This window comes from Nilaparvata lugens, chromosome 2 (genome assembly GCF_014356525.2).
Source record: "Nilaparvata lugens isolate BPH chromosome 2, ASM1435652v1, whole genome shotgun sequence".
Taxonomy (NCBI): domain Eukaryota; kingdom Metazoa; phylum Arthropoda; class Insecta; order Hemiptera; family Delphacidae; genus Nilaparvata; species Nilaparvata lugens.
Window position 1 is genome coordinate 14084550 of NC_052505.1, and position 17638 is coordinate 14102187.

A 17638-nucleotide genomic window follows, 5' to 3' on the forward strand; every position below is an offset into this window, starting at 1 on the left:
CATATTTTCAGCCGAGTCTGTTATGAGGACTATGTCATCTTAACACAATGACACCTTTTTTAATTCTGTAAGTAATTTCAATAAATATTTATGTGCTTTCAAAGTTGAATAGTCCTTTTAAAATCACTCCGTATAGCCAGTTACTGTAGCTAGAACAAAAGGCTAGTTGCTAGCCACTAGATTCTAGTTTTTATTCAATCGACCAATTGAATATTATGATTCACAACTACTACCAATATTATAATTCTTAACGTTTACAGAATAATTGGTTCATGTTCAATTGAATTACCATCGAATGTGCCATGCACGAGGGCGAAATCAGAAATGGCCTTGAAGGTCTCGTCTGAGGGCTTGTAGACAAACACTCCCGAATTGAAGCAGTCAGGCCAACCACATCGGGAGCAGCTGACAGCTCTTCTCTTTCGAACAGTTCGTCACAGTTTTGCAGAACCTAACAACATAAACAATCATTAAATAATGTATTGAAGTAACAAATGAGTACATCATAATACAACCATTACAACGTCAAATCAATTATTATCTATATCCTCCTTGGTCAAAAACAGCAAACGGCCATTTTTACACTAAAGTATGGTTTACATTTATTTGGTCAAGTTTAATTGAATTCAAGTTTTTTAAAACGTTTGAGTTAAATGGGCAATTTTACTTCAAGTCAAGTTTACTTGAACACAAGTTTCCATAACCTCAAAAGTACCGGTATATAAATATAAATTTTAAAATTGAGTTGAATGAGCAATAAGTTACTTGAACACAGCTTCCATAACCTCAAAAGTATATAATTAAAAATTCATAAATCCAATTAATCTCAAAATTTTCTTCTTAATTCTCATACTTTTCTTGCATAATATGTTTCTATTTTGTTGTTTTATACATTCTACATTGACTGGCAACTGTTCTCAACTCTTTTTTAGGTTGGATTGTACCTTCAAGATTCAAATTGTATCCAAAGTCAAACATGTACATCATCTACAAAACTTGAGACATAGGTGTACTATAGATTTATAGTGGATTCAAGTTTCTGTTCTTGTATACCTGACTTCAAGTTTGCAAAATACATAAATTTTATACTAAAAGATTTCTCAATTGAACTTGACAAAATATTTAAACGCTCCTTTATGAATTATCGGCCAACTTCCCAAATTATCCTCTGATTGGATAATTATTTTCATCAACAGCTGAATCTCAGCCAATCAGAGGACGATTCTGAGTATCGGTCGACAAGTGTGAAAACAACAAATAACAGAGACAGAAAATACAACTGGAAGATCTGTAGTTAACAATAGTTATATAGTAACATTTTTACAATTCTTTTCTTTAAACAAAATGAGGCTAAAATCAACACAATAAGCTGGCCACTAACGACAGGACATGCATGGTGACCATGTGTGAACACACAATGACCAAAGTGAACACACAAATCATGATGTTATATTATACATTTTTGTGACAAATTATTTTCTTATCATTACAATTTGTAATTTTCCAGTGTAATTTATTTATTATTGGTTTTTTATTTTTTGCTAGTAGCTTCTCGCTGATATGCATGATGAACATGTGTGGGCCGATGCATGGACATGACAGGACTTATGCATGTCCTGTCATTAGTGGCCAGCCTAATATTCAACAATTGCATTGATGATAATACAACATTTTTCTCTTTGATTAATTATCTATACTTTGTAAAATTCGTTGAATAATTAGCATTACCCTCATTTAATGTAAATTAGTGTATAAGCCAGTAAATATTGTAACATACATAAATAAAGAAATCTAATCTAATCTAATCCGCAGCCATTCTCATCAACTGATTCACGGTCTTGCCTCTCTCTGCTGCTATCCGTGAAACAGTTGCCTCCCATGTCACCCGTGGTCTTCCTGTCGGTCGTCTGCCTTGTGCCCCGGCCTCCATGTATTGGCGAGGCTTTCCGTTTTCATACATTCTCAAATGTCCATACCAGGAGAGTATCCGTTCATTAATTGTTGTTACAACCGCTTAGATGTGCAATTCTTCTTTATGCGGTCATTTCTTACTCTGTCTCGTCTTGTTTTTTCAACTATTCTTCGGAGACATTTCATTTGCACCGCATTTATTTGGCTTTTCTCTTTTTTATTGACTGTCCAACTTTCACTTCCATGCAATAGGATGGGCTCAATGATTGAAACATAAACTTTTGATTTTACTCTCCTACTCATCTCAGCCTTTCCAAAAATGTTTCTACTGAGTGAACAGTCTTGCAGCTTGGCAGTGCAGTTTATGTTTGTGCCCAAGTACTAGTAGTTGTCAGTCTGCTTTAATAGTTGGCTACCGCACTTAATTTCGAATTATCTCGACCTGTTGTTCAGTTCTCCTTACCATCATGACCTGGCTCTTCACTTTATTAACATGCATGCCTCTTTCCTTAAGTGTTTCATTCCGTTCTGTAACCGCCGTTTGCATATTTTCAGCCGAGTCTGTTATGAGGACTATGTCATCTTCAATCAATCAATCAATTTATTTAGCCTGTCGATACAGTAGTATATAAGGCTACGTCACAAAATATTTTATATCTTAACAAAATGACACCTTTTTTAATTCTGTAAGTAATTTCAATAAATATTTATGTGCTTTCAAAGTTGAATAGTCCTTTTAAAATCACTCCGTATAGCCAGTTACTGTAGCTAGAACAAATGGCTAGTTGCTAGCCACTAGATTCTAGTTTTTATTCAATCGACCAATTGAATATTATGATTCACAACTACTACCAATATTATAATCTTTTACTTTTACAGAATAATTGGTTCATGTTCAATTGAATTACCATCGAATGTGCCATGCACGAGGGCGAAATCAGAAATGGCCTTGAAGGTCTCGTCTGAGGGCTTGTAGACAAACACTCCCGAATTGAAGCAGTCAGGCCAACCCACATCGGGAGCAGCTGACAGCTCTTCTCTCTCGAACAGTTCGTCACAGTTCTGCAGAACCTAACAACACAAACAAACATTCATTAAATAATGTATTGAAAAAAATGTATTGTAGTAAAAAATGAGTATATCATTTATTACATACGTTACAACGTCAAATCCATTATTATCTATATCCTCCTTGGTCAAAAACAGCAAACATTTGCGGTCATTTTTACACTAAAGCTTCGTTTACACCAAAGTTAATAACAAACTGTTAACTTAATCCTCATAGATTCTTTTAGATTAAGCATAACTTATCATACACATGATGAACATATGTGTTTGTCAAGTTCCGTTCAATCTAATAGAATCTATAGGGATTAAGTTATTAATATTTTGTTAATAACTGGTGTAAACCCAGATTAAGGTAATCTCGATGTTTCTAATAGAGTAGTAGTTTTGACAATTTTTCAAAATAGTACAATGACATGTCAATAGCTTGACAGATGAAAGAGCCTGATCGATTTGATATATAAATAATTTTGCATATTTCATTTTTTTCAAAGATGTATTTGAAAGTGAATCACGTTACTTATGCAACAGAAATAATGTTTATCTAGAGTTTAGCAAGGTTTAAAACTAGTACAAACACCTACTCCAAATAATTATTTCAAGGTGTATTTGTAAGTGGACCGATTTACTTTTGCATTGAAAATAGTTTACGAGTAGATTAGCATGGTTTGAAACTAAATCTTGTTGTGGGTCATGTCATAAAAATCCAGGTCATCACAAATAAAAGCAGAGCGCATCGCATCTGGACTTCATCCAAACTACGTGCCACCTATAGAAGAGATCCACTTCAAACTGTCAGTATTGTTTGAATGGGAAGCATACGATGCTATTCAAAAGAAACGCTGACAGTTTAGAGTGATTCTCACTATAGGTGCTCATATCAAAGGTCTCATCTAAATATACTCGGCTACTGTCCGATGTTATTATTTGCGCTGTCCAAGCACTAAATTCACATTTTAAGCACCTTGCTCCATAAATCCGAAAATAGTTCCTTGTCATTCATGAACTAGTGAAGAGGTCTGTGTTTTGTTTTTCAAATTGAGCGCATCTTGGTTCGTCATTTCAAACTGAAATTTATCATTTCAATTAGTTAGGGTGGACTGATTACTAATTAGGATCGTTGATTAGGTGTCAACTAGTTCTAATTTATGGAATTTTCACATGATGCACAAATCTTGTGCAACTTAACTTCGTATATGGTTGGGCAGGGAGGTATATGGATGATTTGGAATAACAGTTACACACTCATTATTAAGGAAACTCGAAATTTATTTTTTTTTAGTGTGTACCTTGGATGTTGCAATTTTGAAAATTGAACAGAAAAAATAAAAACATTGATTATGTACGAAAAATAAAATATTTTGAATGCTGTCCGTTTTTGTCCATACAGTCCTGTAGAAGTTGTGAGAAGTTGTTCATACCCCTCTGAAGCATTGCACGTGGAACCGCTCAAATTTCCAGTGCTATTGTTCCACTCAGGGTTTCAAGGGTTTGTGGCTTGTCTATATATACGTGTTTTAAGGGCAGCCCCATAAAACTAATTATTGGCCCTTACTTTTTTCGAGAAAACGGTCGAACCGTTACTGTCAAAACGTATCGTGCCGTCAAAACCTTAGACCAGTTATAGAATAGACACGCTGGGAAGTCTAGCCTCTGAAGCCAACATCTACTGCCATATCGCCAAATCGTGACGTCATCATCGGATAGAAAACTTTCAGATTGTGTCTATTTCAGAAGGATGTAAATTATCACTAGAATAGAATCATTAGAATTATCGCTAGAATAGACACAGTCTGCTATGGAAAACAATGTAAACAAACTCTACAGAAAACTTTTCTATCCTATGCTGACGTCACGATTTGGCGATATGGCAGTAGATGTTGGCTTCATCGACTTTCAGTATGAATATACAATGGGCCGTGTTTATTCTATAACTTGTCTAAGGTCAAAACCTAACTATGCTGCGTGAATTTTTCTGCCACAATTGAGAAGACGACGTATCAAAGTCAATAATGTATGGTTTCAACAAGATGGGGCGACATGCCAATTCATTGAGGGCAGCTATGGAATTTCTAAGGCAGACCTTCCTTGGACGCCTCATTTCGTTGCGTGGAGATGTGTAGGCCTCCTCAGTCACCGGACCTGTCACCTTGTGACTATTTTTCATGGGGCTACCTGAAAGCACGTGTATAAACAGACAAACCACTAACCCTTGAAGCCCTGAGTGGAACAATAGCAATGGAAATTTGAGCGGTATCACGTGAAATGCTTCAGAGGAGTATGGACAACTTCTCACAGCGTCTACAGGAGTGTATGGACAAAAACGGACAGCATTTAACACATGTTATTTTTCGTACATAATCAATGTTTTAATTTTCTCCTCTTCAATTTTTATAATGGCAACATCAAAGGTACACACTTGAAAGATAAATTTTGAGTTTCGTTTAAAAATGAATGTGTAACTGTTATTTCAAATCATCATACCTCCCTGTCCAACCCTGTACTATCAACTTTCTTCAGAATCGAATACAATGTAGCGGTGAAGGTAGAGGGTAGCGGAGAATGTAGCTGAGAGTGTTGAAGAGTAATGCATGTATTCATTGGTGGCAGAACATGGTGGAAAGACGATGGTAGGGTAGACGGTAGAAGGAAAAGGAGACATTTATATACATGCATTATCTAATCACTCTCTACACTCTACCTTCGCCACTTCACTATGTTTAAATCCTTATGAATAACAACACTGCTTGACATTTCAACAAATCTGATCAGATGTTCTAGGATAGCTTGAATCACGGCTATTATATCTACTATAGAAGGATGTGCAAAAGGATAAGTGGCAACAATGCTCTCCTTTCATTTCCACTGATTTTATAACGTGTAACTCACTATTGATAATTTCTCACCAGAGCTCCGATATTCCAACCTATTTCCAATGCAAGCGTTTAAAATGTAGACGCTATCAAATCAAATGAAGTTTTATTCAATGACATTAGTTACATGAAGAATTACATTACAAAGTTTTTATTAATAGCCACTGGTTTTAAAAGACCCTGGTCTACAATATTGCAACGTCGCAGAGTAGGCCTAGAATCTAATACATGATTGGTGAAAAAGATCAGCTGGTATTTTTTAAAATCTTTTTCACCAATAAGGTATTAGATTCTAGACCTACACTGCGACATTGCAATATCGTAGGTCAGAGCCTTGTATTAGAGGTGGCTATGTTTTATCACATGTCATTGAATACGATACTGTTTGCTTGAAAAAATTTTTATCTGACACCAGGAGTGAAATACATTCAGATATACAAGTTATTTAAATGTCCTAGGAAAGTGAAGTGATTAATTCTAATCCCTAGGGCCAGAATGGAGAGTTATGTTCCATGGAGTAAAGTGAGTACGTAATTTAGGGTATGATCACATTGAATGCGTGTATGTGCAAGTGCAGGTCAGATCATGCATGAGCCGAAAAGCAAATCTGGGAAGTACTATTGAAACACGTGAATTGTGAATTGTTTGTAGCTATTCACACTGAACGCAACCAGTACATGTATGCGTTCAGTGTGACTGTTCCTGTGGTTCTTCTCAGATTTTGTTTCTCATCTGCGCGCTTGATCTAGCATGACCACTTTGATTTGATTGATTTGATTAAATTTTCTCCCTTGTGACTCTTGACAGCGTATAGGAAATCGTCAAGAAGGACTATTTGTTCAAAAATGAAAGAATACAAATAAACATATATAAATCACATTCTACAATGTACATTACAATTTAACCCTCCCAAAAGCTCATTCCCCATGCATAAATTCTTGAATACTGTAGTATACCCCGTTTGTCAGATATTTTTTCAGTAGCTTCTTGAAAATATATCCTTATTCTCATTTTCTCTCAAAGCTGACGGCTGGCTACTCATAAATTTGATACCAATATAAGAAGGCTTTTTCGCATATTGAGCTGTCCTGTGGTATTGTGCAGAAAAATGTACTCTTATTTCTTGTGTTATAATTATGTATGTCACAATTTCTTTTAAACTCTTCATGTCTTATGTACATAATCACTTCGAAAATCACGCGTGCACTTGCTAAAATAAGCATCCAATGTAATCACTCACTTGATAGATATATAAATAATTGCCTTCATTTAACACACTTTGAAATATTACAAGTGTTATGGGCAAAGTTGATGCAATAAGAGCCCCCTCTTCCACTTGATCCAAAAAACTTAAGCCAACTTGAATAGTTGATTGAAGAAAATAGAATCTGTGCACTAACCAGTGTATCGGCATCTAGGAAGACGCATTTGTCGTACTGCGTGAGACGCCAGCAGTGCAGTTTTGTGAATGTGATGCCCAACTCAGGCCGCGCCAGCAAAGCCAGGTTGGCTGTGTCTTTCGAATCAAGCACATCCACCTCCTTGACCACGTTGAATACTGCGCTCAGTTGTGTCCTGCAATTCAAATAATTTGGTTATAAATTAGTAAGCAATATCTCAATAAACTTGTTCATCTATTTTCCACATTTCAACTTGAAAATGACCTAAGTTATGGTCGAAACTAGTAGTTGTAATATTTTAAAGTTTTAAATAATAAAGGGTACTACAAGTTTTCATATTGTTTTTATTAATTTAAACAATATCTCATACAAATTGAAAGAAAACATAAATGGTTCTACCTAAACTAAACATAAGAGCTATGTGTGTCAATACATATTAATTAATCGATATCAGATAAAAGTTGAACAAAAACAAAAATATCGGTACAACACTACAATTAATCAATCAATCTCTTTATTCAAGACATGCAATGTATATTGTACGTGAATGCCTCATCTCATTAAACAATACTTCTAATACCTTAACATAAAAATATAAAAATAGAAAGAAACACAACAATAACACTGTCAAGCCCAATCAAGGTAGTTACGCATGGTACAGATCTTAATACGAATAAGTATTATTCAAAAATTGAATAATATCAAATTCAAATTGAGTTCATTCACAGAAATCATTACAAATACAGTACACATGTATAAATAATATAAATACTTGTGAATTTTCCCCACATAGACAAGTCTGTGTGTGGGGAAAGAGTTCTAATGAAAAACAACTTGGTACTAAAAAGAAAATTATAAATATTTACAATATAACTTGAAAAATAAAAGTTGATTAAATTTAATCCCAATTATTAAATCAAGGTAGGTACTGCATCCCTAATTTCCCCGATAAAATTCTTCGAAACTAGAAGTTTCTAACTCTATTAGGTACTTTTTCAACTCGATTTTGAATCTTTCCCTATCCGTCTCTCTCCTGATGCTTCTTATCATAACTGTGGCATTGTATAACAGCAAGCCTCGTTCCAACCAGCAACCACAGATTCAGCGCCGCAACATCACTAGAGATAGAATTACGGGAACTTTTGATAATGGAAACAATCAACATTTCAACTCGACTGTTTCTCAGCAACATTTGCGCCAAAGCAAAGTGCCGCGAAACAAGTGCTACTGCGGTCTCGCATCTAACTAGAGTCAAGCAATTGATTGAAAATATATTTCTTGATGATTTGACAACAAACTTTCATAATTGAGATCAAATATTTTTGTTGATAAATTATATTTCTACATTGTTGAAAACCATCTGGCAACGTTGCAAAGGACAGTGCTATCTGCTTTATCGAATGATAAACAAGGAAACCAACACCAATGTTAATCAAACACTGCTAAGGAGACCTCACTATACCAACGTCACATAGCTTCACAAAAAAGTACTACTAGGACTATCGGTTTAAGTTAACAATGAAATTGGGATCATAAACGCCCTAAACCATGCAATATATTCTTATGCTATCTTTTCTCTATGCATCTAAACTCACATATTCATTATTCAACACTGTACAGAAACGTATAATTTATTGTTTACTTGATAATCATTGCATTACATCAATGATTTGGGAATAATTCCATTTGATAGGTAATTTGTCAGTACTAATACTAATTCTACACAATCAAAAAAAAAAAAATGTCAGGTAGTGTAGCCTAATCATTGTAGCCTGCTCTGGCACTGAGTGATTGTGAACTCTAAAACACTAACTCTGTCAAATCACTGATGTTCTCATTTATTATTCCATTTTTGTATGATTTATTAGTATCTTTGAATGTGATCAACTTCGAACCAGTTCGAGATATCGATGAGCGGGTTTCCCCATTCATTTTCTCTCAAAATTGTTTCGAAATCATGTATTATATCAAAAACCATGACCACCTTCTCATGTATAACGCTAATTGTTTACATGATTCACATGTATATATGTTTACAAATTGTTTTACATTACTGATCTAATTTCCATCGGACTATTTTCATGTGGTTGACTATAGTTTATACAGTACCTCATAGCCTCAGTGACGCCAGGAGTGATGAGAATGGCTAGCTGATGAGCTGTGTTGACCCGCTTGAGAGAGTGTGCCAGCACCAGAGCTCCCAGAGAATAGGAGTCATTCGTGGCCAGCGTCACCCATGCAAAGCCTACAAACAGACAGCAACACATTACATTTTTTCAAACTTTAAATTCATTCAAAAACACACACCAAATAAGAGGAAAATTAACAAATTTCCTGTGGTTGTTTTTGCGGGGTGGCTTGCTTCCTGGGCCTTGAGACGGAGGAGTGAAACAATGGGGTCCTGAGTTGCTACTACAACAACAAAATTAACAAATTGGCAAAACGGAGCATTGACATCCAACATCACAACAAATAATGGACAAACTGCAATTATACACGTTCTCCATCAATTTGGCATGTGTTATAAATTAAAACAGGAACAGTTTTGGGATAAGCCTGGTAAGAGATTTCGAAAAGTCAATAATTGTACTGTACAATATCGAATAAATAAATGGATTTTTTTATTTATTTTACCTTTACTTTGTACAGTATGCGCAATATTCCTAGATTTCCAATTTATAAATATTATGGATTCAAAAGTGGACAAAAATTATAAAGTGTAAACATAACCTACTTTTGGACAATTTTTATCTAAATTTGGGAAAGGAACAGTTTTGTGCTTTAAGCCTGTTGTTCCTATTCCAATCATTCATAATTGAGAATTATATTGTATGTATCAATGTATATAAATAAATAAATAAATAAATAAATATTGTAAACCGTTAAAGAAGTCTGTAAGTTTTGTTGTATTTTTTGTCGAAATAAAACTTATTGATTCCTTGGAAAAAAATTATCATAGAAATTATACTAGTATCGTTTTTACACTTGAAAATGGCTCGAGTGCTCCAAACTAGTTGTGTTTATGTAAAAACGTATATAACATAGTACTAACATAGCCACCCGTATTAGAGGTGGCTATGGTACTAGTTATTTCTATAATAATTGAATAATCAAGTGCATGTATCCCCATGAGAATACTTTAATAGAGATGGATGAAAATTTACTAATCTCTGTGATCGAAAACACAGTTCCATTATTTTTTCAAGGGTTAAAACATAGTGCGGTGTACCGAAACTATAAACACATTACCAATCATTCATTCATTTAATCAATCATACCCACATCACAATAAATAATGAAGAAAGCCCACTGAATGGAAAATTTCTTAGTAGGCCTATTATCAACAATTATGTAATTGGGGACATAATTTTGAGACTTCAAAGTTATTGCATGATTATCTTATCTGCTGGAGAACCGTATTCATCACAATTATATAATTCAATTAATAAAATATCAAACCGATATAGAAGCTATGATGTTATTTTTTTATACCATAAAGATGAAAATAGAAGTAACATCACAATAAAGTATAATAACGTTATTACACCATTCAATAGTGCAAATATGTTTCATTTAATTGTGAAATAAATATGAAAATCAATACGGTCATACCAACTCTCCACTGATGATAACGAGATTGATTGATTAAGTACTTTATTTATGTAGATTACAATATATACTGACTTATACACTACACTCATAAACAATAGCTTACAATGCAGAAAAAATTATAGATGAATTCACATAATATAGACTAAGAAAATAATTATTGAACTGTATATGATATGGAAAAAAGGAATTTGGAATGAATATAGATAATATTGTTATGCATCTACATAAATTGGCGGAGCTTTGGACATATCAAAAATCTGGTGTGGTGCACTCACACAACTTTCCTTGCCGTTATGAAAATTGATCAACTGACGCTAGTGTTCTCGCGCATCTCAAGTCTACTTTTCTAAGATCTAAGCCAGCTGGTGATAGGAAAATAGCGCTGCAGACACACGAAGTCTGCTATCTCTTCATAGTGAATGATTTAATAGAATCAACAGTTGCAAACAGTTTGCAATTAAATAATCTTATTTTCTCGAATTTCGAGCTTATTTTTAATTTTAGATGAAAATGTTACCGAACATCAATTGTAGAGATTTTTATGCTCAATCTTTTCCACTTGAAATTTTTTGTTTAAATGGTATCTGAAACCTTATGATTGGGAATCTAAAATCAATCTTTGCATAGATGGTGCAGTGCTACTGAAATATTTACAGATATGAGACTTGTGGCAGTTGATGGAGCTTATCAATGACTATCATAGGTATAAATTTGATCAAAATCGTTGGAGCCGTTTTCGAGAAAATCGCGAAAAACCCTGTTTTTGACAACATTTTTGCCATTTTAGCCGCCATCTTGAATTGCATTTGATCGAAAATGTTCGTGTCGGATCCTTGTAGTGTAAGGACCTTAAGTTCCAAGTTTCAAGTCATTCCGTTAATTGGGAGATGAGATATCGTGTACACAGACGCACATACACTCACACACACACATACAGACTAATACCAAAAAAAAAAACACTTTTTTGGACTCAGGGGACCTTGAAACGTATAGAAATTTAGAAATTGGGGTACCTTAATTTTTTACGGAAAGCAATACTTTCCTTACCTATGGTAATAGGGCAAGGAAAGTAAAAAGCAATTCTTCGGAAAGAATATTCAAAATATCCATCCCACTAACTCTCTACAAATTTGATTCCACTTACTCTCTACCAATTGATTCATTGTTGTAGAAAGGGGAGCGTAGAACATTGTCAAGTGTTCTTGTTTGAGTAAGAATCTTGTAGTTTAGATTTATTAGTTGGTAATTAGTTATAATCAAAATTTGTACTTAAAAAACCACTCTCCTGTTACATACACTTTAAACGGTCAGTACTAATCATGAATGGATCAATGCTTCCCATTCAATCAAGTATAGAGATACAGTATTTGGAAGTCGGCCTATATAGAGCAAAACTGTCAATTGAACAAGTAACTGTCCTTTACTTATCCAATTAAGCTCAAATGACTCAGTCTTCATTCCTACATCCTTCTCATCAATTTCCTCATCCTCCCTCCATTCTTTTTCATCACCTCATCCTTCTTCTATCACCTATTATCCCAATCTCCTCATCCTTCACCTCAATTTCCTTCATTATCCTCCTCCCCTTCCTAGAGCTCATATGGGTATCATCCTCAGCAAAGAAAAAATAAATACAGTCGAACTTCTGTATAACGAAGTCGATTATCCCGAAAAAAAATTCGCTGCAGAGAGGTATTCGTTATTGAGAGGTTCTGTCAAGAAAACTGCCACGATCCTATGGATCTTATAATATCATATCACAGCGGTAAATAAATGAATATGCTACATAAAACATATCATTGTGAACGGTAGGGTACCTATTAGGCCAATATTGATATGGAAATTTGAAAATTCATGCTGTTTGAAAAAAACGTTTTTTTTAATATTTATGGAATGTGATAAGTAAGTAAACTCACCAATTTATTTCCAGAAAGCTTTATTTGTACTATTAGTAGAGTTTAATCAAAGTACATACTCTGTAGCAATATTTTTCAACTTGTTACACTGCTATTAGATGGAACGCAAAATACGGTTATCTTGTCAATAACTTCACTATAAATACTATAATAACTCAACTTTCCTATTTTGTAATGTTTTATACTGTGAAAAGTGAGTAATTTTCGGTTGAATTTTGCATTTGAATAAAACATCATGTTCGATAAACGACTCACATTTATTAAAACAGTCAGACATGTCTGGTTCACTATTTTTCAGTTTTAATCCTTGCCTGATAATTTTGAAGCCTCTATAACTTCTTGATCTGACGGATTCTTCTCCTCAGGTTTGTCACAGCCATAATCATCATCATAGTCAGTTCAAAGAATTGAAATGTGTGACAAAAGCAAGAATGGGAAAGCCCAGTCGTTCACCTGCCTGGTCTACAATAATGACAAGTTCTTGGAATTCAATGCCCGACTTGTGTTTCACCCTCTATGGACTGTCTACCATACTATCTTCTTCCTACCTGAATTGCCATTATTTTTAGTCTATTGACCTTTCTGCTGAAACTAAACAATTCCTTGAAAATAACCGGCTACTTCCTACACACTACGTTTTGTATGTTGAAGTCAAGAAAAAACTTTGTTGTTGAGAGGTCCGAAATTCGTTAAATAGAGGTAAATAAGCAGCCAAAACTCTAAAATGTCATGGGACCAGGTAAAAATTCGTTGTGTAGAGGATTTCGTTGAATGGAGGTTCGTTATAGAGAGGTTCGACTGTACGTTCAATTCAAATTGGGTTAGAAAAATATTATAGAATACGAATAGCCTATTATTTATTCTTTCACTGTAATAAGGCTACATTTAGGGCCGGTTACCGAGCTTGGAATTTAGCTAAGTTCTAGACTTCAAACAGCTTGAGTCAGAAAATTGGCTTTCGGAAACGGGGGCGTAGTAGCAGTTTTTATGATAATCTTCATTTTCTCATTTCTATAATTGGAAACGTTTTTCCATGACGAAATTAATAATTCAAAATAGCTGAAACTTTACACTATCTTCTCTTTATTTTATTTTGAGTTCAATTTTCTAGTTTTTCGGAATTATTCAAACGTGACTATGACAATGACTAACTACAACTACGCCCACTAACTCCGTAAACAAAGCCATAGTGCATTCGTGTGACGTCAGCACAGGTAGGGCTTCTACACCAATAAAAACACTATCGTGAGGTCTACGTTATAATGACAGTATTTGATTAACTTTGATGTTGCAATATTCGTCTATTATTCCACAAAGCAGGTATAGTACTATCCTTTTCTAGCTCGGCAACGATGCCAAATCTATTTTTGACAATGTAGAAATAAAATTAATCAAGACAGAGAATCGGCAAAGCTGCTTCTATCTTTATCCACTGCCATTAAAACGTGGACCTCATTATAGCTGATATATATCAGCTAAAATCAACGATTTTTCATTGGTGTAGGAGCCCTACCTGTGCTGACGTCACACGAATGCACTAAGGCTTTGTTTACGGAGGTAGTGCTACGCCCCGTTTCGGAAAGCCAATTTTCTGACTCCAGCTGTTTAAAGTCTAGAATTCAGCTAAATCCCGAGCTCAGAAACCGGTCCTAAGAAAATTAAAACTTAGACTAGAAGAGATTTGAAGATATAGATAGGGCTCTTTTCTTACTTTGCAATATTGTACATGGGAAAAAAATTTGAATAATCAGCAATGTACAATATTATTCTACTGAACTATAGCAGACCATATAATAGTAGTGAATAAAATACACATTGTCGACATTAACAGTTTCTTATCAAGTAGACAATAAATTATCATTGAAGCATGAACGAGAATTTTTGTTAAAATTTTTCACCAGTTCATTATCACCTTCATAAGAGTAGCGTATTGAGAACCCTCTAGTAACCTTGACACTATTCTAATTGCCACTGAATGGCGAGATAACATTATTTATGATTTAGAGCCTCTTGAAAAAATAATCTTTTCGCAGTAGATACGTCATTGTTCGATTTATGACAGAATTTCCTTGCGATAACAAAGTTTGGACCTCACCAAAAATTCATAAGAAGTTTGAAGCTGGATTCTCACATAATCAGTATCAGTGTCCGCGTCCGGTTCGGTGAAAATATAATTCCCATGAGTTCTAATGGGACGATTCCCACTAGAACCGGTCGAGCGAGTATGAATAGTCCTATTAAAACTTATGGGAAAAATATTTCACTGAAGCAGATGAACCGGACATGCATCATGATATATGAGAAATCGGCTTCATTTATCTACAGTACTCGACTAAAGTACAATACTATGAAGATTGAGATTGATGTGATTTGAGACTATAATACAATAGGTACTTCAATAAGCACTATTTGTAAATACCTTGTCCACAGATATTGGCCTGAAAATTAGTTTCTTGGGACGGCAATGTCATGGAATAAGAGAAAATTAAAAGGGTGCAATAGATTTTGCTAAGACCCTATAGTGAGGTCCACGTTATAATTGCAATGGTATTGCCATCCTTGTCTATCATTCAACAAAGCGGACAGCGCTATCTCTCTCTCGCTTTGCTCTGTTGCCAGATCTTCTTTTAAAAATGTAGAATTAATAATTAATTAACAAAATATTTAATCTTAATTATGAAAATTCAATATGAAATTACAGAAAAATGAAATATAATTTATTATTTTAAACAAGAATGAACAGTTGAAACATCAATAAACCTGTATCAGCTACCGTCTATAGAAGGCATTGACAAGACAGGGGTTCGGCAACGTTGTTCTCCTATCTTTCTCCACTGCCGTCCTCAACTAACGTAGACCTTTTAACGTGGACCTCACTATAGTCAGTCCTAACTCCACTTCTTTCGTTGTTATTAAAATAATTTATACATTCATTTAAAAAGCAAGCACATAATGCTCTAATTCAATTATCAAAAAGGATGGAAGAGAAAAACCAAGTGAACAACCCTTAAATATTTTTTCCCAATGTAAATTTAGACTAATAACAAATAACTCTCACTACTATAATTGAAAAAATAAAATTATAAAATTGAAAGAAAGTAAATGTGACAATTATATTGAATGCTGTTAATGCTGATTAGTATTCTACTCTTAACTATCATAACATAGATCATAGTTAATTCACCATAAATTTTATACTGCCAGTATAACATGGGAAAACGGTAGTCACTTCTATAGTGAGGTCCACGTTATAATGGCAGTGGAGAAAGATAGGAGAACAACGTTGCCGATCCTCACTTTCTATCTAGTCAATGCCTTCTTAACGGTAGCTGATACAGGTTTATTGATGTAATATTGACTGTTCATTCTTGTTTAAAATAATCAATTGAATGTTATTAAACAAGAAATTATATTCTTCAATAATCTCCTAATGTATTTTCATAATTAAGATGAAATATTGTGTGAATTAATTATCAATTTTACATTGTTAAAAGACTATCTGGCAACAGGGCAAAGCGAGAAAGAGATAGCGCTATCCGCTTTGTTGAATGAAAGACAAGGACAGCAATACCATTGCTAATCAAACTTTGCCATTATAGCGTGGACTTCACTATAGTGAGCAGTGAGTAAACACTTTCTATCACAAAAAACCTATATAAATTTTGTGTATGATATGACTTTCTCAATGTACCAGCGACTCAAATCAGAGAAGCATGTGCTGGAAAAAGAGAGGGAATCATAAGGTAACACAGAGAATAAAAAGCTAATTTTGTACTGGAGATTCCAGATGGCTTTCTAAGGACTTTTAAGGGAGGGATTCTCTTCAATCTACAAGTTATTTTTGTAGATAAAACTACAGATGCCTTTCTAAGGGAGAAAGGTGAGATATGCTACAAACTTCCCAATGACTAAATGGACCAGCCCATTACAAAATGGCTATTTCCACTTCAACACGCATCCCGACCAAAATAGCTGCACAGCGCATAATATTTCAAGTGAGTTTGCACACGCAAAATATGAACCAAGTCACTTCAAAGCTTGCCAAGAATGTTTCCACTGATTAATAACACTCCTCAAGTTAAAAGAAACGTTTACACTGAGATTCACTTCAAACTGTCATCATTCCTTATAAAAATACATAAATACTTCTCATTCAACCAATGTTGACACTTGAAATTTGTAAGATAAATAAAATATGCATTTTTTTCATTCGCATAAAACTGGTGACGTTGGAAAGATGTGTATAGAAAACTTGGGCTGTGAGGGCTGTGAGTTCAGTGGTTGCATAAACATTGAAATTTGAAAACTTTAAAATTTGAAACTGTGATTAATAAAAATTTACTCTTGACTCAGAAATGTTGTGCAGCTTCTCCAACTTCAACAATTGAATCAAACTTCAAAAATAAAATGGAAAAATAGTACAAACAATGAAATAAACTAGTTCAACCCAAACATGAATCAGTTTTGAATAAATATGTCCAACGAGTCAAGTTTTACTCATCCGATCGTTTCATAAACTGCCCTCAATAATCAGAAACCTTCAAAAAAATATGTTCACGAAAAAAGTGAAGGAGCTACTGAAAACTAGGGTGTTCTATCACTACCTCCGTAAGCAGCAGTGTTTACGGAGGTAGTGGTTCTATACATTAGAGGAATACCTCAACAGCGAATTTGTTACCACATAATGAATAAATTATAAACTAGTATTGATATGGCAAAGTTCTTTCATGTTATCTCATGCTTTTTCATGTTATCTGATGTTTTTTTATGTTATCTGACATTGTTTTATATTGTACCGTAGCCTATCTGAGTTACTTCATCTATGTAAATGTCTCTATCACTTTCCTTTGTACCTGACCGA

The 17638-nt window shown here is 34.3% G+C and overlaps 1 protein-coding gene across 5 annotated transcripts in view; it reads right to left on the reverse strand.

Annotated features, from left to right (window-relative positions):
* The window catches only part of LOC111056598 (glycogenin-1), a 56050-nt gene that overhangs the window by 24207 nt on the left and 14205 nt on the right, over positions 1-17638 (reverse strand). For all 5 annotated transcript variants that reach the window (XM_039420612.1, XM_039420613.1, XM_039420611.1 and 2 more), the window contains exons 2-4: positions 9359-9494; positions 7250-7424; positions 2820-2982 (exon numbers count right to left, since the gene is read on the reverse strand). In XM_039420612.1, the coding sequence (XP_039276546.1) occupies positions 2820-2982; positions 7250-7424; positions 9359-9494 (474 nt within the window). The remainder of the gene's footprint in view (positions 1-2819; positions 2983-7249; positions 7425-9358; positions 9495-17638) is intronic.